We start from the raw sequence: 22,950 nt of genomic DNA, 5'->3' as shown, positions 1-22,950 counted from the left end.
TCATCAATTCTAACAAAAATACTACACTAAGACAAAGTGTTAACAATATGAAAACTGTGGGCTAGGGAGATTTATGGAAACTCTGTATATTTGGCGTGATATTTCTTTGTAAACCTACATTTAACTTCTCCAATAAAATATGTTAAACAATTCCATTTAGAACGATTAAATGAGAATGCATAAGCATCCACAAATGATGTACATATTAGGGGAAAATTCCAACTTCAACCAAAGGCTTGTTTAAAAAAAAGAACAGTCAGTAATCATTATAATCTTTGACTTATAATTAAAACATGTTAAAGTGTAGCTTAGGAGATACCCTTACAATAATCCCATCTTAAAATCTCGTTTACAAGTCTTAAATAGCACCTTTAAAAGAACAGATCTATTTTGGTCCTTTGGGCTGGTATGATTCTTTCCCAGGCCCAGTTTTATGGACAAGTCTTGACTGGATTCACCCTGTGCTCTTCTCCCTATCACTGAAAGATGTTTACATGTATCATTTTAAAGATATTGACTTACTGCAGCATGGTACTGCTGGTGACCGTCCTCCTTGCATGCATATAATGCAACCACAAATATCTTGTGTAGGAGTCACAAAGCTATCATTACAGTGGTAATAGTAAGATTTCCCTATAGGTGCTGGAACGTATGGTCTATAATAATTTTTTTTATATAAATATCCATGTTTTATATTTGGAAAATCACAAGGTTTCACTTGGAATAAAAAAATACAAAACAGTATAAATATTTTATCTCAATTAGCATTCTGATTGGATATTAATTTTTTCCTCAATGAAATAGTCCATTTTTACCATAATTCCTTTCCTTGCATTACTGACTACAGGACAAGGCAATATAGAGAATTTAGATCTTTGATGTATTGAGGAGATCATTACTAATGAAAATGAAATTATATCATCTTGGTCACATGAGGCATAAATTTTATGCAGACTCTAAGAAGAAACCTGCACAGACCTATTTAATGTATTTTCCTTCGGTACATATATACCTTGCCTTGTGTGATTATTTGGCATCCTGGTTGAGGGATGCAGGTGCAAATTTTATCCCTCAGTTAAACTGACTTCACTCTTTTTTTCTTTTCATCCTAACCAGAACTTAGAGGGCGTCCTTTTCTTTCAAGATCAACTCATATTTAGTGATTAATTTTTTATTTATTTATTTCTCTCCCCTTCCCCCTGTCCCCCATCATCTGCTCTCTGTGTCTATTCACTGTGTGTTCTTCTGTGTCATCTTGCATTCTTGTCAGGGACAACAGGAATCTGTGTCTCTTTTTGTTGAGTCATCTTGCTCCATCAGCTTTCCCTGCATGTGGCACCACTCATGGACAGGCTGTGCTTTTTCCATGCTGGGTGGCTCTCCTTAGAAGGCTCACTCCTTGCACGTGGGGCTCCCCTAAGCAGGGGACACCCCTGCATGGCATCGCATTCCTTCCCTGCATCAGCACTGTGCACGGGCCAGCTCACCACACGGATAAGGAGGCCCTGCGTTTGAACACTGAACCTCCCATATGGTAGACAGATGCTCTATCAGTTGAGTCAAATCTGCTTCCCCTCATCTGTTTTAATGTGTGCTAGATTTAGTGACAAATTTTTTAAAAGATATGACTGAAGTGGTAGCATTTGGTCATAAAATGTATGGAGGCTTCCTCTTCTCTGGAATCATTGGCTCTGGAAAAGTTAGCTGCAGTTTTGGACAATCTATTTAGAGAGCCATGTGATAAGGAATTGAGACCCCCTGCCTAAGGCTATAGGAGTGAGCCATTTTGGAAGGGGATCCTCCAGCCTGGTCATGATATTTGATGACTGTAGCCTGAAACAACATTCCAACTGCAGCCACAAGGAGAGAACCTGACTCTGAAAAACCCAGCTAAATCACCCTCAGATTCCTGACCCACAGCAACTATGGGATAATAAAGATTTGTTATTTTAAGCCACTTTATTTTAAGGAACAATTTTATAAAACAATAAATAACTAAATATAGGTTTTAGATGATATTATTCATACCCAATCTTTTAATTCAGATATTTGGAGAATTGTGTCATTTATTGTATTATTACTCATAAATACATTCATATATATATATTTTGAATATCAAAACAAAATAATGTTTAGTATACAAAACTTTGTTTTTGAGCCTACTTAGAATTGCCTACTTTGAACAGACTGGCCTTCTTTCTGTCTCCAAACATTCCAAGCTTATTCTAATCCTTTGCACTTTCTATTCCTTGCCTTAAATGATGCCCACCCTCCCCAGATTTTCACATTCATGCTTATCGCCATCAGTCACCACCTCAGAAACATTTTATCCTATAGGTGTTATATGACTGAACACTTCTGCTTTCCAGATTGGTTTTCATATTTGTCCTTGATTGTCTTTTTTTCTCTTCATATGCTCTGTATCATTCTAGACACTTCCATGACAAAAAGTTTCCAACATTATGCTGATAACTTCCTCTGTGGAATCCAAATCTAAATGTCTAACTGTAATGTCACACGGGTCAAGTTCATATTTATTATTCATGTGCAAATTTGACTTTTTATATATCAGACTATTACAGCCTCCTTGTCTCCAACATACCCTCCCTCCTGTGTTCGACATTTAATTTGTGACTCAAGAATCCCATGACAAAAGTCTGGACATTTAATCTACTTGCTTCTCTCATTAACACAGTAACATTGTTTGATATCATACCGTATAAAGTTTTAATTTAATTATCACTTGTGTTTCTCCTCCTCTCCATACCAGACTGTCACTATGCATATTTAGATCCTAGAGGAATTGCAACACTCTTTCAATTTGTCTTAAATTCATACTCTATTCTGCAAGAATAAATTTTAATATGTCTGCATTACCAACAAGTTATATAGTTACATTAGTGGCAATATCAGAAAAAATATATGAACACCTAACCAGAATTTTAAAATAAAATACATTTAACTGTGTAATGTTACGAATTCATGTATCTCAAATAAACATCAAACATGTTCATTTATATATTTTTTCATTTCATTTACTATTTCTAATATATTTTCATATACCCATTATAGTCTAATTGCATAACGTTACTTATATTTTGCTTAGTCATATAGCTGAATTTAAAATCAGCCTTGGAGTCAAAGCTATAAGACATAAATAATAGGAGTTTATCTAAGAAACCCACAAAATGATATAGAGAAATTTTTGCTCAATTAATGAAGTGTAGATTGCCCTCTATCAATCACATGCAAGCACTCAATGTAAATCCCTTAAACTCCTGAGCTGCTTTGAAAAAAAAAAAAGAGTAGTGGTAAAACATTGCCAAGGGCATGCACCTCAGTTCAAAACATGATCTTAGAGACTGACCAAATGTATAGGGCCATATTTTTTCTTTTATTAGAAAAATCAAATAGGAATTTGAAGTAATAATAACAATTCAAGGTCAGTACAATATAAATTGAATCAATACAAAATCCAGACTTTATGGGAATAAAAACTAATGGAACAAAAGCAACTCTTAAACTTTTTAGGTTTTGATACATTTAATTAATCCTAGAAATGATATGTTCTCATAGACCTTCCCCAATTGAACAAAGACACCAAAGTTTTGATAATTCTCCCCCACATAAAAGTTGGAGAGTTAGATGTCTGTGACCAGATGGAAGGAAGCTTACGTATTTTGTCCTTTTTCTGGGATGGACAGATGGTGAAGTAAAACAATGTTCCTGGAGCAATAAAAGTATTCTATATCTTGTTCTGTATGTTGATTCCCATGGGTTCATAAAAGTGTAAGACCACATCAAATGGAACAATAAAGATGTGCACATTTATTGCGTATTAATTGTTCCTCATTAAAAAAGGAAAAAAAAATATACCAAACATCAGAATCAAATGGATTCCATTTACAAATAGTATAAAATAAAAGCTAGATAATCTAAGGCAATATGACTGTATACCTCTTGTATAAACAAGGCAAATCACATGAAAATGAAAGGTGTGAAACAAAATCATAATTCAAATACGAAACAATCATAAAATCTGAGATTATTTTCTGAGCATTGGATTAGGATTTATAGAAACTTCATGCATGAAATGATTAGGAAAATATTATCCTTTAATAGTCTTGATTGATATTTCCCCAGTCATTGAATATGTTGACTATTCCTTCAAATGCTTATTTAGCATATGAATATTTTTCTGGGAAAACTGGTAACCATATCCCAAAGAAAGAAAGAAGACCCTTATCTCACAGCTTATACAAAAATTAACTCGAAATCAATCAAGGACTTAAATATAAAAACAACAACCATAAAACTCCAAGAAGAAAATGTAGGAAAACATCTTCAAGATCTCGTGGTAAATGGTAGTTTCTTAGGTAGTTTAGTGCCAGAAAGCACGGGCACTAAAAGAAAAAAACAGACAAATGGGACCTCCTCAAAATTGAACACTTTTGCATGTCAAAGGACTTTGTCAAAAGGGTGAAAAGACAGCCGACTCAAGGAGAGAAAATAGTGGACAAGCGCTTATCTCATAAAGGTTTAATATCTATGATATTTAAGGAGATCATACAACTCGGCAATAAAAAGAAAAAGTATTGGATTAAAACATGGGTGAAAGACTTGAAAAGACAACTGTCCAAAGAAGAAATACAAATGGTGAAGAAACACATGGAAAAATATTCAACATCACTAGCTGTTATGGAATTGCAAATGAAGACTGTGATGAGATATCATTGCACAACTATTAGACTGATCACTATTAAATATGTGGGGGAAAGCTGATGTGGCTCAAGAAATTGGACTTCTACCTACTACATGGGTTTAGGTCCCAGTGCCTCCTAAAGAAGACAGTGAACTGGCACAATGAGTAGGCAAGTCAAGCTGAAGCAACAAGAAACACAAGAAGAAAATCATAATGATTGATCCAACAAAGCTGGAAGCAGAGGTTCCTGGTGCCTCCTAAAGAGGATGAGCAAGACAGCAAGCTGACGCAACAGGCAGGTGCGGCAAGCTGATCAAAAAGATGATTTAACAAGAGACAGAAGAAGAAAAATGCAATGAAATACACAACAAAGCAGGGAACAGAGGTGGCTCATGAAATTACACACCTTCCTTCCATATCAGAAGTCCCAAGTTCAATTCCTGATGCCCCCTAAAGAAACAAGGCAGAAGAACAGACAGAGCAAGTGCAAACAACAGGGGTATGGGAAGAAATAAGTAAATAAAATAAATCTTAAAAACAAAATTCAGAAAACTGTAAATGTTGGAAAGGATGTGAAGAGGAAGAAATGCTTATTCTCTGTTGATGAGAATGTAGAATGGTATAGCCACTGTGGAGGAATTGTTTGGCAGTTCTCAAGGAAGATGAACATAGATTTGCCACGGGAATCTAAGTATATCGCCAGGAGAACAGAGAGCAGTGACACAAATACATATCTGCACATAGTTGTTCAGTGTTATTCACAATGGCAAAAAGTTGGAAACAACCCAGGTATCCATTAACCAATTAATGTATAAACAAATTGTGGAGTATACACGTGATGGAATATTTTGAACCTATAAGAAGAAATGAAGTCTTGAAACATATGACAACATGAATGAAACTGGAGGACATTATGTTGAGTGAAGCAAGCCAGACACAAATTTAAAAATTATGTTAAAAGTTAAAAAAAATCAAATAGAAAATTTAAAAAAATCTGGGGTAGAGCGTAACTTTAACTTTAGATATTTCCAAGTGGGCCTTTTTACAAGAACTTGGATATGAGAGTACTGGATTTTTTGTTAATGGCAGGCTTTTAAAAGAGTACAATGAAGAATGTATTATTTTTAATAATGGAAGTCATTAAAAATTTACTTTTGATTCTATATTTACTAAATGGCTGAGAGAATTAAACCAAAGTTTATTGGCATAACACTGTAAATTGAGACTATGTTCTACCCTTTGTTAAAAGAGATATTCCTTTTTTGCACACTCCTAATTTTGTTGAAATATTTAACAGATAAAAATTTTCATAACTTACAATAAACATATTAGTGACACAATAAAATATACGAATTTACAATGTACAATTTTACATTTTGACAAAGAAATCCATGAAAACTTCACCACAATTAAGATTAGGAAACTGTCTTTCATTCCCATTAGTATTTTTATAACACAAATGAGAATTCCATAAAATTTTGGCTTCAGAATCTAGCTTTTCATATGATAAGATTTCGAGATATCATAATAATATTTACATGTCTCCATAATCACGATGAAGGGCTTTTTCTTCTTTAGAACTCAGAAAACAAAGAAAACATAATTTATTTTCCCCTTAGTAAATATAAGATAATTTTTCCATAAAAATACACATTATTAAAATCATTCAATACAGAATATCCTTACCAGTTAATTCACCATAACTATAGACACATGAAACTAGATATGACATAAAGCTACATTTAATAGAGAAACTGAGTATTCAGATGTCTTGTCACAGTACCTTGTCCCTCAGCAGAGGAAACCCACAAGCTGAAAACGACATTGACAAGGAGCAGCATTTTAGATATTCCTGATGGTGTATAAATTCATATATTCCAGTTGCACTATGCTTCAGTAGCAGTTTTCAAGTATGGCTCTGAATTTAAGAGCACTTTAAGCAGATAGCTAGTTGACGTCATTTAGAAAATATCAAAGTTCAAAGATTTTTGCAAAATCACTAATTGATTCTTTTCAGTGGTTTCACTACAATCTGTTGAGTTTATTTCCTGACAAGCTGACATGCAGCACACAACTTCCTGTGGGAATAGGAACGGATTTACTACCAAAATACTCATTTTGAAACAAAACTTTCTGAAAATAGGTGAGGCCCTTTATCAACCAGTTGATTCGTTTTGAGTAACTCTCTGAGTCCTTGCCACTATACCTTTCTTAACGCGTTATTCTCTGTTACCTAAACTCCTTACTTTGTGATTTCTGTAAATCAAGCAGTATACTGGAACCTAGCTGAACACCTGTATTTTTATGAGCATAGGGAAGCATCTGAATTCCTAAAACTGGTATTAATGACTTTGCTTTGAAATACCTTCTTTTTAGGGCACAATTTCTTCTGATTCATAAAAGGATTTTTTTCTGTTGAAAGAATGTCACCAAAGCCTTATTTTCTTTAAAGTTACTGCCTTCTCTCTTATTGGGTTTTTCTTTATCTTCTTTATATATATTTTTTGTGCTCAAGAATATTTGTAATGTCTGAAGATTTCATTCTTCACTATAAAAGAACTTCTAACAAATATAGTTAATATTGGAAACAAAATATTACTATAAAAGAGGATAAAAACAAATCAGTGTACAAAGTAAAAGAGTTAACACATTCAAAATTACTTACATACTTTTCTTAATATTTGTTTATTTTTATGCTATAAGTACAGAAATTTTAAGTATTCCATTAATTAAAAACACATATATTCTACAATAGACAGTTTAGTTTATATCAGGATAAGCCTTCCACAAAAAATTATAAATTCAGTCTGAAATATAAAAATTAACTGTTTGAGTGAGCAAAAGCAAGCAGAAACTGTTAAGTGCTCAGTTCTTGGAAGAATGAACTCAAGCTGTGAGAGCCATATTTATCCAGCTTTTCAAATGATGAATCCCAGGCAGAATATAGGAATCTTATTATGGGGAATTACAGGCCTGAATCCAGGGTGGCAGAACATCTCTTACTTGAGAAGTGAAATGCAGGGATAAAGGGAGGCCCATCAGCAAAGTTTCCAAATATCTGCATACCAGTCCCCTTAAATTATTTGCTGTTTCTATACTGAGCATGCAGCGGTGAACACTCCAAACAGCTCAGTTGGAACAAACTGCTGAATGGCTGAAAACTGCAAAATTCAGCTAAATGTCCAATGTGGATAGAAAGAGATTGGAATTCAAAGCCAATGAATATTGGCAAATTCATCACTTGATGTATTGAAATTCAGAAAAGGTGTTTTAGGAGTAAGTACCAGGGCCCAGAAGCTGACAAAGTGCTATTCACTTGGAATAAGGCAAATTGAAATAGACCTACCCTAACAAAACTGAAAGTCAAACCTTAAGAGAATAGTAAGCAACCAGGAATATAACTTCTAGAAGAAAAGCCAGTATCCCTTCAGATGAGTAGATCAAAGTCTATAATTTCTACAATATATTTTTCTCAATATATAGTGTGCAATAAAAACTTGTTAGAACTACCTAGGAATGCACTTGGAAAAAGACCTTGACCCAAAGAGGGAAAAGGGAAAGTCAAATGAGTTTATATGACTAAGAGACTTCAAAGTGAGTCGGGACCTTATTACAGAGGTTACACTTACACACTTCTCAGCAGGATCTCACTGACTGTCAAAGTAAATATTGTCTCAAAGAGCAGGGTTTCGGAGGGCTCTGGAGACATCCGGACACTATAGGCAGAGCAGACAGTGAAGGAGTTTGATGACCTGCCAGTGGGCCCCACTTTGGAATTTATGCTCCCTGCTGTGACAGAGTTGGACTCAGTTGTGTTTTCCCTATATATGACTCTTCTGGCCCTTTTATTTGAAGCCATAGTTAGTACTAGAGTTGATAGGTATAAGTCCAAGAAACTTAAATCTTTGAGCTATATATATGTAGGCTGTACCCTGAATCTCAACAGTGTTGCAACACCTACTCTCCAGTTCACTGGACTCATCCATGGCAACTGAAAAAGAGATTATGATGGACAAAGAGCATCTCAAGGAACAGAGAGAGTCTGCAACTACAAGCAAGATAGTACCATCCATCTGCCCCATGGGATCTAAACCCCCTATCAATTAGAGTTGGAGTAGCCATCACCACCCCGTAGTCCTCAGGATGTGAGTGAATGGTAGACTAGAGTAGACTTACTGGTATCCTACTGATACCTACTGGTATCCTAGAAAGACTTATTGTGATTTTAGCAATGGATGAACTTATATCACTGATGTGTAAATGGGAGCATTTTCAGGAAGTATCATGAAGGACATTGCAATAACAAATACTAGCCATTATTATCTTGACATAACCTACAAAATTATGCAGGAGAGAGTGTAAACTACAATGCAGACTATAATCCATGCTTATGGCAATGCTCCAAATTGTAACAAATGTACCACACTAAGGAAGGCTGTTGTTAATGTGGGAAAATGTGGGATAGGTAGTGTGATGGTTAGGCTAATGTGTCAACTTGGCCAGGTAATTGTGCCCAGTTGTTTGGTCAAGGAAGCACTGGGTTAATTATAATACAAGGACATTTATGGACTTTAGTCACCTTGACTTTAATGGAGTGGTAAATCATAGAGAGCTAATTAAAATTACATCAGTCAGGGAGATTGCCATCAGCTATGAGTGAAGCTTTATCCAGTCAGCTGAATGCCTTAAAAGGAGAAGTGATTCCAGCATTGAGTGGGAATTTCCCAGTTTGTCTTTGGTCAGTCAGCATCTCCCAGAACTCATCGTTGGGCTTTCATTGGAGCCCCTGGTTGCAGCTTGTCTGTGGAACCTGGGCTTGTGCATCCTAATGGTCACATGAGAGACTCTGATAAAATCTTTTACTATCGACAGATATTTGTTGTTGATTGTTCCCAATAGGACACTGACTAATACAAGTAGGGAGCAGAGCATATGGGAATCCCCTATATTTTTATGTAATATTTATGTAATCTAAGTATCTTAAAACATTTAAAAGTATATTTTTAAAAAATTGCTAGACATGTAAAGAAGCATAAGATATGACCTGCATTCAAGAGGAGAATACTATCAATAAAAACAAACCCAAAGATAACTGAATAGAAAATAAGCAGGAAAAAAATAGCTTTAAAATGACTAAGAGAAAAGATATTAAAGAATTACAGGGAATATACATTTATATAATTGTTAAAGAGATGTGTATTTTATGAAAGAATCAAATTTGAATCTGAGAAATGAAATTTTAACATTCAATTATTACATCTGGATGTTAGAATATCTAAATTTTCTCAAGTATAAAACACTTGAGAAAATTCACAGCTGAATGAACAATGGAAAAAACAGTTATCAATGGGCTTTAAAATAATTTAATAGAAATTCTCCAAATTGAATCATAAAGAAAAAGGATGATTGAAAGAATTAGTAAAATCTTAACAACTTTTGAAGAAGTATCATGGGGTCAAAATATGTTTTTTCATTCCACAAGAAGAGGAGAGAGAAAGAGTGGGTAAGATAAAACAACTGAGAAATTTTGGATAAAATCTTCCAACTGTTATTACAGACATGAGGCAAAAGAAACAAGAAGCTCGGCTAACAACAAGAAGGTTAAATATGAAGTAAATTGTAATCAGGCATAGGATAAATTGCAGATAATCAAAAGTAAACAGAATATTTTAAAGGCAATGTGATATTTTACAGAATATTTAAAAAGCAAACCATAATTAGTCATAGAATAAGCCTGCTCTAACTAAAGATAAACAAAATACTTTAAAAGTAAACTGTTTACATGGTATTGGCATAAGGAGACATGGTATTGGCATAAGGAGAGACACATAGACCAATGGAATCGAATTGAAAGCTCTGATATAGAACCTCACATATACAGTCACATAATATTTGATAAAGCCACTAAACCCTCTCAACTGGGAGAGAGTGGCCTATTCAACAAATGGTGTCTGGAGAACTGGATAGCCATATGTAGAAGAATGAAAGAGGATTGCCATCTCACACCTTATACAAAGATCAACTCAAGATGGATCAAAGACCTAAATATAAGAGCCAAGACCATAAAAACCTTAGAAAGCAGTGTAGGGAAACATCTACAGGACCTTGTAATAGGAAATGGATTTATGAACATCTCACCAAAAGCACAAGCAGCAAAAGAACTAATAGATAAATGGGACTTCCTCAAAATTAAAGCCTCTGCACCTCAAAGGAGTTTGTCAAGAAAGTAAAAAGGGAACCCACACAGTGGGAGAAAATATTTGGCAATCATATATCTGATAAGAAACTTATAACTTGCATATATAAAGAACTTCTGTATCTCGAAAATAAAAAGATAAACAACCCATTTAAAAAATGGGAAAAAGACTTAAACAGACACTTCTCCGAAGAAGAAATACAAATGGCAAGAAAGCACATGAAAAAATGTTCTAAATCTCTAGCTATCAGGGAAATGCAAATCAAAACTACAATGAGATACCATCTTACACCCATAAGATTGGCAGCTATGAAAAAAACAGAAGAATACAAATGCTGGAGAGGATGTGAAGGAAGGGGAACACTCATCCACTGCTGGTGGGAATGCAGAAGGATCCAACCATTCTGGAGGACAGTATGGAGGTTTCTCAAAAATCTAGCCATAGATTTGCCATATGACCCAGCAATACCACTGTTGGGTATATACCCAGCAGAAATGAAAACAAGGACACAAACCGATATATGTACACCAATGTTCATAGCAGCATTGTTCACTATCGCCAAAAGTTGGAATCAACCCAAATGCCCATCAACAGATGAGTGGATCAATAAAATGTGGTATATACACACAATGGAATACTACTCGGCTGTAAGAACAAACACACTACAATCACATGTGATAACATGGATGAATCTTGAGAACCTTATGTTGAGTGAAGCAACCCAGACATTGAAGGACAAATACTACATGACCTCAATGATATGAAATAAACAAGCTGCCCTAGATAGCAAGAGACTGAACGATAGGCTTACAGGAAATCAGAGAATGGAGGAAGGATATGAAACGTTGTCTGCAGGGGTAGAATTTAAGATGAGATGGTGGTAAGTATGAACACAAAGAAGAGATAAAATGGGGGCAAGGGGTTGCCTATGGTTGGGGCTTTACGGGTTTGAGGGTGGCTGGGGTGGGACGGTTGGGTAACGTTGCCCAAAATGGGGGGAGGGAGGGGTAGCATACCAACATAGGAGAGGGACTGGAGGTGGTGGAGAGTAAAATGCCGAGAAATCATAACAAAATGTAATAAAGAGGGTTACCTGTTTAGAATGCGCGGAGAGGAGGGTCTGATGCAAGACGAGCTCCTGGAGAATGTCTAAATGCTCACTCTGCCAGAGTGGGTGACACCAAGGGGTAGAATCCCAAGTAGTGAGAGTGGGGGTGGACCCACATCCTGGGGAGGAATAATGCCACCAAATAGAGGGAACTCTATCCCTCGAGAGAAAGGGTGGCTCCCGGGGCGTTGGGGCAGTTGAGCAAATTAGGCCCTGAACACTATTCCATCTATCTCTGGAAGTGGCTCCTCAGGAAACGGAGCTTGGCTGTCACTGTGGGCACCAAGGTGGAAGGGAAAATGGACGTTAAATGTGTGGAACCAAAGTAAATGGGGGGAAAGAGAGGAGTTTCTTGAGAGTACACAAGGACGGATATAAAACATGTAATATTACACCATAACATATAGGAGATGACAGACTGATAATGTAAACCATATTGTAAAACATAGGATAACTAAAAATGTAAAGAATTGTGTATCCTAAAGTATCCACCATAATGTAAGCACAGATATTACCTTGTTAGAAATCTAATATCTCAGACTCTGTACATCACCTTAAGTAAATATGATATGAATAGGGTGTAAGAGTATCGATGTGGAAGGAAAAAGGTTATATGGTGGATGTATGGGAATGCTGTATATTATATATATGCATTGCTGTGGTCTAGGACTCCTATGAAGAAATGCTGAATAATTGGGGGGGGGGGGAAAGGATAAGATGTGGAATTTTTTCAAGTCAACATTCCTTAAGTTCTATATCTAACTTTATCCAAGTTCTTTATCTATCCGTTAAACCCATCGCTATATGCCATTCCCTAGTAAGGGACCACGACATTATATTGGGCCTCAAATTTCGGGGAGTTCTGGATCACAGAGTGTTTCAACAATGGCAATGGAGAGATACTGGTATGGGATACCAATGACAAGTGATATATGGCTGACAGGGAGCTGTACAGAACATATGTCCAGGGTGCATGGCAATGATTGGATATACTCATAGCGGCAACAATTAAAAACCACAGCAGGGGGAGTACTGGGTTTCTGGCCAGTGGTGCTCTGTCGTGGTCCCCAGGGGAACAGCGACAGTCTCCCAGGTACAGCGGAGGGGACCGGGAGGAAATGAGGGTTCAACAGTGAGCCCCTGATGCTAATGACTATGTTTGTGAGCTGATAAACCTAAAATAAGAACAAGGCATAGAGCAACATTGTGCCTGGGAATTTCCTCCTGTCAGCCTTCATGTTACTCAAATGTGGCCAGTCTCGAAGCCAAACTCAGCATGTAAATGCAATGCCTTCCCTCCAGCGTGGGACATGACACCCGGGGATGAGCCTCCCTGGCAACGAGGGACCACTATCAAATACCAACTGATGATGCAACTGGAAAAGGACCTTATATGGAAGATTCAATGCGGATCAGCAGAATATCCATGTCTACATAAAATAACATGTCTTTAAAATGCTGTTTGACCTAAAGTAAGGGGGAAATGGAAAGGAGAAATGAGTTTATATGGCTACGAGTTTCTAAAAAAGAGTCTGGAGGCTGGCAGAAGGATTGCCCTCATGCACAACTGAGCAGAGTCAGAGAGACAGATAAAGCAGATACAACCCCCAGATATTGGCTCCTATGAAGGCTAAAGAGACCCATGAGAGTTATGGTCATGGCCGATGGGGTTGACTAACAGGGCAGATGGCCCCTCTTTGGAAACGGTGTTTATGTGTGATGAATCTGGACTCAGATGGGATCTCCCTTCATAAGGCTTTCATGCTAATGTGATAGAGGTGCAGTTAACGTTGGGGTTTAAGATAGATTTAGGGGATTTGAATCTCTGGACCGACAATGTGACAACCAGGTCCTGAGCCTCAACAGACTCCAGCACCTACAATCTGATTTATTGGACTTATCACACTCAGCTAAGATGGAGTTGAAGAAGGACAATCACCACACCATGGAGCCTAAAGTGATTACAACCGAAAATGGGAGGATTGCATCCAGCATCCATGTGGAATCTGAGCCTCCTCTTGACATAGAGGTGCAATGGACACTACCAATCCAATGTCCACAAAGAAGACGTGGCATTGGATTGGGAAAAGTGGACATAGTGGAAGATGGGTGTGGGGAAAGGCAGGAAGAGATGAGAGGTGGAGGCGTCTTTGGGTCATGGAGCTGCCCTGGATGGTGCCTCAGAGGTAATCACCGGACATTGTAAATCCTCACAGGGTCCACTGGATGGAATGGAGGCGAGTATGGACCATGATGTGGACCATTGTCTATGAGGTGCAGAGGTGCCCAAAGATGTACTTACCAAATCCGATGGATATGTCATGATGATGGGAACGAGTGTTGTTGGGGGGGGAGAGGGAGGGGGGGTGGGGATGAATGGGACCTCACATATATATTTTTAATGTAATATTATTACAAAGTCAATAATAAAAAAAAAAAAAAAAAAAAAAAAAAAAAAAAAGTAAACTGTTTAGGAGAGGAAGTAAGAACATATGCTTGACAGAGAAGGATACAATGCTAATAATATCAATAGACTTCTCATAGAAAACAACAGAGCGTGAAGACTATAGAACACCTTAAAAGACTAAAAGAAATGAAAATTGTCAAATGAGAAATGATAACCAGCAAAAATAGGCTTTAAAAGCAAAGATGAAATAAACAGTGAACCTAAGTCCAGAGAATTTCTTGCAACAGAGCCACACTACAAGTAATGCTAAAATATATCTTATAGATAAAGAGAATTGATGTCACCTGATTATGTGGACATGCAGTAAAGAATGAAGCGCACTGGAAATGGTAAGTGTGGTGAATATATAAAAATATTTTCCTTTCCTTAAATTTGCCAATATACTATGGAGGGTTTAAAATAAAAATAATAAAAATATATTGCAACATATGTAGAAGAAAGCATGGCAACAAGAATATAAAATTTTACAGGAGACAAAGGAAAATAAATGATGGCAAGGGGCTGACACTTTACATCAAGTAGTAAGATAGAAATATAAGTTTAAGGTAGCATGTGATAGGTTATATAAGTAACTAAGGAAAAGATAGAAAAACAAGCAATAAATTATATAAATTGAAATGTTAAAACCAGGAGTATTTTAACCCAACTTTGAAGGGCACAGTTTGGGGCAGCCAGGAGACCAAAGAGCCCATCAGGCAAACAGTTAGGCAACAAATTTATTAGGACTTAAAAACAGGAGAGACTTCAGTGGTGGTGAGTCAAAATATGAAGTTAGCACTCTGCAAAGGAGCATTGCAAAATTTTGACAGAGATGACTGCTGGCTTGGAGTTATGTATTCCAGAAAAACATATTCTTGACCTTAATCCATGCCTTTGTGTGTGAACCCATTGGATATAGACATTTGATGAGGTTACTTCAGTTGAGGTGTGGCCGAACACAATGGAGGTGGGTTTTACTCCTATTATAGCTGGAGTTCTTCATGGGCAGAATTAAATTCAGTGACACAGAGAGAAAGCCACAGAAGAGGCCAAAATCAATTGAATCAGGTTAAGCCAGGAGAGACCACCCTGTGCATTCCCATGTGACAGAAGCCAAGGACAAAGAATGTTGGGCAGCCAGTCCCAGAATGCCACAGTCTTCTAGAAGAAAGCATTACCTTGACGATGCCTTTGATTTTGGACCTCTCACTTCTAAAATGTGTGTCAATAAATCCCCCATGTTTAAATCCACCCCATTTCCTAGTACGTGTTTTATTAGTCATTAAACTAAAAAACAGTGACCATGCTGCTCTCTTCTGATTATCTGAGTTCAAAATGGTGGAAAGGGAGACCCGAACTATGCTAAAAGGAGTAGTAGAAATATTTTCCTATAGCAGCTGAGACGTTTCATTGATTCTCTTTGCTAATATGAAGTGTTGTATGCATTATTTCTAAGAAATCACAGATGTTGTCTTGAGAGAAACAAATTAAATAATATCTTACCTTAATCATTAATTAGGGGAAACGGACTTTGGCCCAGTGGTTAGGGCGACCATCTACCACATGGGAGGTCCATGGTTCAAACCCTGGGCCTCCTTGACCCGTGTGGAGCTGGCCATGCGCAGTGCTGATGCGCGCAAGGAGTGCCGTGCCACGTAAGGGTGTCCCCCGACGCGCAAGGAGTGCGCCCGTGAGGAAAGCCGCCCAGCGTGAAAAGAAAGTGCAGCCTGCCCAGGAATGGCGCCGCCCACACTTCCCGTGCCGCTGACGACAACAGAAGCGGACAAAGCCGCTGACAACAGAAGCGGACAAAGAAACAAGACGCAGCAAACAGACACCAAGAACAGACAACCAGGGGAGGGGGGGAAATTAAATAAAATAAATAAATCTTTAAAAAAAAAAATCATTAATTAAATTTCATTCAGAACATCTCATTTCATTCTTAATATTTATTAAACTTAGATTTTGCATTGTTTATTAGTGAATAATAGACATGGAAAGGTGTATAAAATAAGTGTACAAAGATATGGATGTCATTATGTATTATACCAATGTCCCTTTAACCTTATTTCCCTTTTTTTCATGTCACAATATGTCTCTTTTTTTTAACAAATCAATTTTACTTTTTGGATTCTGTTTGCAATTATTTTATTGAGGATTTCTTCTTCTATATTCATTGGAGATATTGGTTTGTAATTTTCTTTCTTTTTTATTTTATTTTTTGGTAGTATTTTTATCTGGTTTTTGTATTAGGATGTGTTTGCTTCATAGAATGAATTTGGTAGCATTCTTTCCTGTTCAATTTTTGGCAGAGCCTGAGCAAGGCTGGTATTAGTTCATTGTTGAATGATTGGTAGAATTCACCTGTGAAGCCATCTGGTCCCAGGCTATTCATCTATGCAAGGTTTTGATGTCTGTTTCAATCTCTTCACTTGTGAATGGTTTATTAAGGTCTTCTATTTCTTCTAAAGTCAGTGTAGGTGGTTCATGTGTATCCAGGAATTTGTCCATCTCATCTACATTTTCTAGTTTTTTTGGCATACTGTTCTTCATTGTACCATCTTAAGATCTCTCTTATTTCTATGGGGTCGGTAATGTCCCACCTCTTATGTCTGATTTATTTGTGTCTTCTCTCTTTTTTTCTCTATCAGGCTAGCTAAGGGTTTGTCAATTTTGTTGATCTTCTCAAAGAACCAACTCTTTGTTTTGTTGGTTCTCTCTGTTGATTTTTGTTCTCAATTTCATTTAGTTCTGCTCTCATCATTACTATTTCTTTACTCCAGCTTTGTTTGGTATTAGTTTTCTGTTCTTTTTCTAGTTCTTCCAGGTGTGCAATTAGATCAAATTTAGCTCTTTCTTATTTTAATGTAAGCATTGAGGGATATAAATTTTCCTCTCAGCACTGCCTTTGCAGTGTCTCATACATTTTGATATGTTATGGTCTCATTTTCATTTTTCTCAAGATATTTGCTGAATTATCTTGCAATTTCTTCTCTGACCCTCAGAATGTTTTAAAGGAAGGTTGTTTAATCCCCATATATTTATGTAGTATCCCTTTTTCTGTCCATTATTGATTTCCAGCTTCCTTCTGTCATGATCAGAAAAAGGGTTTGGTACAATTTCAATCTCCTTAAATTTATTGAGACTTGTCTTGTGACCCAACATATGGTCTATGTTGGAGAAGGATCCATAAGCACCTGAAATGAAGGTATATCCTGCTGTTTTGGGGTAAAATGCTCTATGGATGTCTGTTAGGTCTAGTTCATTTATCATATTATTCAAGTTCTCTGCTTCTTTATTTAAACTCTGTTCAGATATTCTATCCAATACTGAGAGTAGTGTATTGAGTTCTCCAACTATTATTGTAGAGAAATTTGTTTCTCCTTTTAGCTTTGCCAGTGTATGCCTTATGCATCTTGGGGCACTGAAGTTAGGTGCATAAATATTTAGAATAGTTAGTTTGTATGGTTGAATTGCCCATTTTAGTAATAATGACTATCTTCATACCCTATAACAGTTTTGAATTTAGAATCTATTTTGTCTGATATTTGTAATGCTACTCCAGCTCATATTTGGTTACTTTTGCATGGAACATCTTTTTCCAACCCTTCACTTTTAACCTGATTGTGAATTTACATCTGAGATGAATCACCTGTAGACAACATATAGATGTCTAATCCATTCTATCTGTGTCTTTTGATTGGGGAGTTCAGGCCATTAACTATCAATGTTACAACTGTAAAAGCATGACTTACTTCATCCATTTGGACCTCGGACTTTCTGTTTTGATATTGTACTATAGTCTATTTTTGACCCTTTAATTTGTCCTTTCTTATAATTTTCATTTCTACATTTTTCTCTAATCTCTCACCCTTGTTTTTTCCTTTCAGGCTAAAGCACTCCCTTTAGTGTCTCTTGTAATTCTGGTCTTTTGTTAATATATTTTATGAGTTTTGGTTTGTCTGTGAATACTTTAAACTTGCTTCATTTTTAAAGGATTTTTTTTTTTTTTTTGCCAGATACAGAATTCTTGACTGGCAGTTTTTCTCTTTCAATATCTTAATGTATCATACGACTTTCACTCTCTTCTCCATGGATTCTGATGAGAGGTCAGCACTTAATTATAGGGAAGTTTTCAGTCATTATTTCCTCAAATATTCTTTTTGTCCCTTTTCCATTTTCTTCTCCTTCTGGGATGCTAATAATACATATGTTTTTGCATTGTTATTCAATTCGCTGAGATCCTGTTCCATTTTTTTCCATTCTCTTCTCTCTCTTTTCTCCTGTCTTGGCCAGATCAGATGTTCTGTCTTCAAAATCACTAATTCTGACTTCAAGCAGTTCAAGTCTGCTCTTATGTGCCTCTAAGGCATTTTTAATCTAATCCATCATGTGTTTCATTGCCATAAGGTCAATTACTTTTCTTTGCAGAATTTCAAATTATTTTCTTTATGCTCACACATGGTTTTCTTAATATCCTTTATCTTTTGAGTCATATTTTCTTTCAATTACCTAAAATGATTTAGAAGAGTTCTGTGATTACACATGGTTAATTGACTTAAATCCTGAATCTCTTCAGAATATTTGGTTTGTTCCTTTGCCTGGACCATCTCTTCCTGTTTCCTAGTATGGCTGTACTTCTTTGCTGATGTCTAGGAATCTGATATGTAGGTGAATTTACACTGATGGCCAATTTCTCCCTCTTACCTATTATTAATTTTTTCACAACTCTTTGATATTTGGATCAACTTATCCTAAGTCTTTAAAATTGCCCAGCTGAGGTTAAAAAAAATCCTGCCAGGGACTCAATAAATGGGTGTAGACTTTCACCCAGGGATGGGGTAAAGAGAACACTAAAGGCAGTTTCTTCCCATGTAATTGACATACCAGTCAGCAGATGGTGCTCATTGATGCACTTTTCCACCACTGTGTATGACTCTCAGATTTCTTTTGTTTCCCTTTGGAAAGCCAAGATTCAAACTAATTCCACTAGCCAAATTCACTGAAGAAAAGCTCCGGATTCCCCGTCCATTTCCCTTATATCAGGTGGCAGGGAGGAAGATATCTGCCATCCTTCCAATCAACTGAAATGAGCCAGGAGTTTACCCATGCTGAATATAGAATGGGTGGGGAAGGGGAATCCTCCTGGAAGCCAGGAGGTTTAGTAACTTGCAGTCTATGATTCAGCTTCTTTGTCTTTCTGTCTCTCAGCCTCATAGGAATTGTAAAGCACTGTCCTGGTCTGCTGACCCCCATAGCAGATCTCTTGGGCAACTGTTTGCTCTTTTTTGTTTTAAAGATTTATTTTTTATTTATTTCTCTCCCCTTCTGCCCATTGTCTGCTCTTTGTGTCCATTCACTGTGTGTTCTTCTGTGCCCACTTGCATTCTTGTCAACAGTACTGGGAATCTGTGTCTCTTTTTCTTTGTTGTTGCATCATCTTGCTGTGTCAGCACTCCGGGTGTGCTGTGCCACTCCTTGGCAGGTGCACTTCTTTTCATGTGGGGTGGCTTTCCTTGCAAGGTGCACTCCTTGTGTGTGGGACTCCCCTACATGGGGACACCTCTGCATGGCATGGCACACCTTGTGTAAGACAGCACTGCGTATGGGCCAGCTCACCGCCTGAGTCAGGAGGCGTTAGGTTTGAACACTGGACCTCTCATATGGTAGGCGGATGCTCTATCAATTAAGCTAAATCTGCTTCCTGCTGTTTGCTCTTTCTCCTTTGTTTTTCTGAGAGCTGAGCCTTAGCTGGTTAATCTTATGCTATGTTCCCACAATTACAATATGACTTTTTGTTATCACTTACTGTGTCAGAACAACTCAGGTAAGCATAACCAATCTATCTGTTTCTACCAGTGAGAATTCAATAGTAGGCATTGCTTGCAAAGGTAAAGAAAGATCTGAGGGATTAAAGAGAGAAGGTAAGGAAAGGAGGACATAAAGAACAATGACTGTTAAACTCAGAAAACATCCATGCAGCACCTACAGGCTTGCTCTAGTCACTGCTTTTGGAAACAGAGTTTTGCATGCTAGCAGAAAACTCCAAGAAAATTCCTTCTGGAATCACCCAATTTTCACTTGACTATACCTATTTCCAAATTTCCAAATGTCAGAAACTGCCTTTATGTGCTGGAACCAAGATGATCCTCCTTATTTCTGATTTCGTACCACTACCTCTATGAGCAAAACTCAAACAAAACCAATCAACAAAAAATAATGGAAAATACAGTGTAAAAGATCTGAATCCTAAGGGTACATAAAACTTTATAAAATATGGGTATGGTAATTGGTGACATCAAATAAGTAACCAACATGGTACACCACTATCCACCACAAGAACAATGCTTCCACAAGCAAAATTAAAATTTCCTGCTTATAAGTTTAGATGTTCTTCCCGTATATATAAAGCTTCCAAGGTTCATCCTGTTTAGATGTGGTGACATTATTTCCTTACTTAATTGAGTCACAATCCACAGGGATATATGGGGATAAATCATATCCTCATACAAAGTAAGGCAATGGAAAGAAAAAATAGTTTGTATTAGGCAAATATAGCCATAAAAGCAAATGAGAACTATTTGGGAGCAATCCATATTTAATAGTTATTAATCTTTAAATTGTGGTTAGTATTTTATATTGTTTTTTTTAACCTCCATTATATATTCTCTTCTTCTTCAGTCAGGATGTTAATTAATACAAGCTATATATGTTGGTTACATGATGCAGTTAACCAGAACTTCATTTCCAAATTGCCAGTGCATTGAGTGATCTAACATGTATTGTTTTGCTGATATTTTCCATTAACATTTACTGGTACACATATATGTACAAATGAGAATCCTCAGAGTATCTTCTGTGTACAAACACAATTTCTCTGTTCTCATTGTGTATCAACAAACAATGGCCATTTGGCAATTGAGTTCAATGTCCCCAACCAGTGTATATAATCCACTTTTATACCTGGTAGTTCAACAACCTGAGAAATCCCAAATAATCAAGAGTTACTCTCAACTTCCAGTAACAGGAAATATTGATTCATCCTCTGCTGATAGCATTTGTTCCTTAGAACCTGGGCCTCCTAAATTAGCAGAGTAAAATTTGTTAGTATGAAAAAGAAATATTGCTGCTTTGTAACTACCTTAATTCATGCACATAAAATAGTAACTCAATACTATTCAAAACAAAATATTTCATTTAAAAAGAATCTACAATATAAAAACAATTCTTGCAAAGAGAAATAGAAAGAAATTTTTTTTAGCTAAAAAAACCCCTAAAATATAAAAAGAATATTTAAAAGCAACATGGTTAAGAGACTATCCTAATCCTATCAGTATAGTTCTCTTTTCAAGAAAAAAAAAAGGAGATAATGGACTATAATACAGCATATTTAAAATGCACTGTTTTAAAATACACAATTTTATAAGTTTTGACACAAACCTATGAAACAATGGAGACAACTGACATTAGGAAGATATCCATACTCCACCAAATTTCCTTGTATTACAAATAAGAATCCTTAGAATATTCTGGAATAGTAATCTAGCTTTTCTTGTGAAGATTTGGTGAGTACATTCACATATCTTCATAATCGGTATTGAGTGGCTTTTCACACTTTGGTATGCCAGAAAAAATAACTACTAAATGTATTTTTTATACATCTTAGGTGAATATGAGGTGACTTATCCACAGTACAGAATATTACTACAAGTCAATTCATCCAAAACTATAAATACATGAATGTAGATGTGATGTGAAGTTAAGAGTACAAGTGAAGCTTAGTGTTCAGAACTGACTTCAACTTAACTTGTCCTTCAGCATGAGAAACTCACAAGGTAAGAATGACATGTTTGAGGAACAACATGTTAGATATCCCTGGTGGTATATACATTTATTCCAGTTGTGCTGTTTTAGGTTTGAAACCTGCTTAAGAGGCAGTTATCAAATGTGACTCAATTTTAGTGCACTAAATGAAGCTAGTTAATTGATGTCATTAACTAAATATCAAAGTCCAAAGAGCCTTGCAGAATCTCTAAATAATTCTGATCCATGGTTTCACAAGGATTTCTCAAATTCATCACCAGATACGTATTTGTACAGCTTTCTGTGGGAACATAAATGGACTGGCTCCAAAGTAATAATAAAAAAAAAGTGCTGATAAAACAAAACATTTCTTGAAAATGAGTGAGATTGTTCCCTGACTGTTGAGTCATATGTGAATAACTTTCAGGTCATGTCACTACAACCTTCTTTTTCCCTTTACTTCCCTTCATCTTTCTTCACTACTTAAAAATCTATGAAAAACAATAGCTTATATGGCCCCTAGCAAACATGTATTTTCAAGGAAATCAAACTGATTTTTTTACTTAAGTCATATTAGATCATCCTAGCTAGGAAAAGGGATAAAGCACATTCTTGGCATTTAAATATTCTTTAACTGAGGTCATTTGAGACATATTTTATTTGGGACACAATTTATTCTGACACATAAAATGAT

The 22,950-nt window shown here is 36.4% G+C and overlaps 1 protein-coding gene and 1 long non-coding RNA gene across 3 annotated transcripts in view; one reads left to right on the top strand and one right to left on the bottom strand.

The window, feature by feature from the left end:
* The window catches only part of LOC101430062 (complement factor H), a 99,600-nt gene extending 92,978 nt beyond the window's left edge, over positions 1 to 6,622 (bottom strand). Inside the window, exon 1 of one of the 2 annotated variants that reach the window (XM_071207629.1) lies at positions 6,486 to 6,622. In XM_071207629.1, coding sequence (XP_071063730.1) covers positions 6,486 to 6,543 — 58 coding nt within the window. In that variant the 5' untranslated portion in view covers positions 6,544 to 6,622. The remainder of the gene's footprint in view (positions 1 to 6,485) is intronic. The other variant, XM_058274908.2, reaches the window with a different exon arrangement.
* A 119-nt stretch (positions 6,623 to 6,741) lies between these two features.
* LOC105744462 (uncharacterized) lies at positions 6,742 to 16,405 on the top strand. Its single transcript, XR_001117529.3, has 3 exons — positions 6,742 to 6,845; positions 14,739 to 14,803; positions 15,973 to 16,405. It is a non-coding gene; the product is annotated as an uncharacterized lncRNA (long non-coding RNA).
* The last annotated feature ends 6,545 nt before the right edge of the window (positions 16,406 to 22,950 follow it).

This window comes from Dasypus novemcinctus, chromosome 13, assembly GCF_030445035.2.
Source record: "Dasypus novemcinctus isolate mDasNov1 chromosome 13, mDasNov1.1.hap2, whole genome shotgun sequence".
Lineage (NCBI taxonomy): Eukaryota > Metazoa > Chordata > Mammalia > Cingulata > Dasypodidae > Dasypus > Dasypus novemcinctus.
Note: the sequence above shows the minus strand (reverse complement) of the source record. Positions and strands in the feature narration are given on the sequence as shown.